Raw genomic sequence first — 948 nt, forward strand, 5'->3', positions numbered from 1 at the left:
CGAAGCCCCTGGGGCGGGCTGGAGCTGCTGTTGATGATGGTGGTGATGATGCTGAGAGCGACGCGACGCCGCCATCTTCGGACTCCCCCAGCACTGTCACTGCGGCAACGGCCCCACAGCCCGCCCTCACTTCCGACTTCCGGACCAATCAGCATCCAGCGCACAGGAAATGATGCTTGGCGGGGTGGGCGGGGTCGAGGAGAAGTAGGGAAGTATTGGGAGCTCGGATGACGGCCGCGGAAGGGGGCGTGGCCTGGTGGCTGGGAGGCGGGCTTTGTGACGCCCGGGCGGGCCGGCGGGGAGATTTGAAAGCTGCAAGCAGTGTCTGCCCAAATGGGAAACTTTCCTGCATTTCTCGCTTTCAGCTGGCTTACACATTGCCCTGCTCCGTTCTCTGGTCCAGTCACCTTTAGTTTTCCTTATCTTGCCCAGAGCCTGCTCTTCAGGTGTAACTCAGTGCGAGAAGAAAATGTGTCGTATTTCATCTAGCAAGGGGCCTTGTTTGAAAAATGGAATACTAGCTACCTCACAGAATTGTTAGCGGGGTTCAATGAGCTAACATATGTACAAAGCGTGTGTCCGTTAATAAAGCATAACTATTATCAGTCCATTGGTAATTCAGTCTTCTCTCCCTACCCTTCCCCAGTTATCCCCTTGATCTCGATATCCCTTCTCTGTAAGTTTTCTCACTCTGTGTACTTTTTAAAATTATATATGTTTTTATTGATTTTTAGAGAGAGGGGACGAGAGAGGGATAGAGAGGCAGAAACCGATGAGAGAGAAACATCATCCATCATCATCCATCGGCTGCCTTTTGCACGCACCCCTACTGGGAATGGAGCCTGCAACCCAGGGCATGTGCCCTGACCGGGAATCGAATCCGTGATCTGTTGGACCCTGTGTCCACGCTCAACCGCTGAGCCACACTTGCTGGGCAGTATATATATA

General features: G+C 52.8%; 1 protein-coding gene across 1 annotated transcript in view; it reads right to left on the reverse strand.

Annotated features, from left to right (window-relative positions):
• TNKS (tankyrase, TRF1-interacting ankyrin-related ADP-ribose polymerase) overlaps nt 1-253 on the reverse strand; it is a 142,992-nt gene extending 142,739 nt beyond the window's left edge. Inside the window, 1 exon segment of the mRNA XM_014537931.1 lies at nt 7-253. Within this exon segment, the coding sequence (XP_014393417.1) occupies nt 7-75 (69 nt within the window). The 5' untranslated portion in view covers nt 76-253.
• Between the last annotated feature and the right edge of the window lie 695 nt (nt 254-948).

The sequence above is a fragment of the Myotis brandtii genome, unplaced genomic scaffold (assembly GCF_000412655.1).
Source record: "Myotis brandtii unplaced genomic scaffold, ASM41265v1 scaffold185, whole genome shotgun sequence".
NCBI lineage: Eukaryota > Metazoa > Chordata > Mammalia > Chiroptera > Vespertilionidae > Myotis > Myotis brandtii.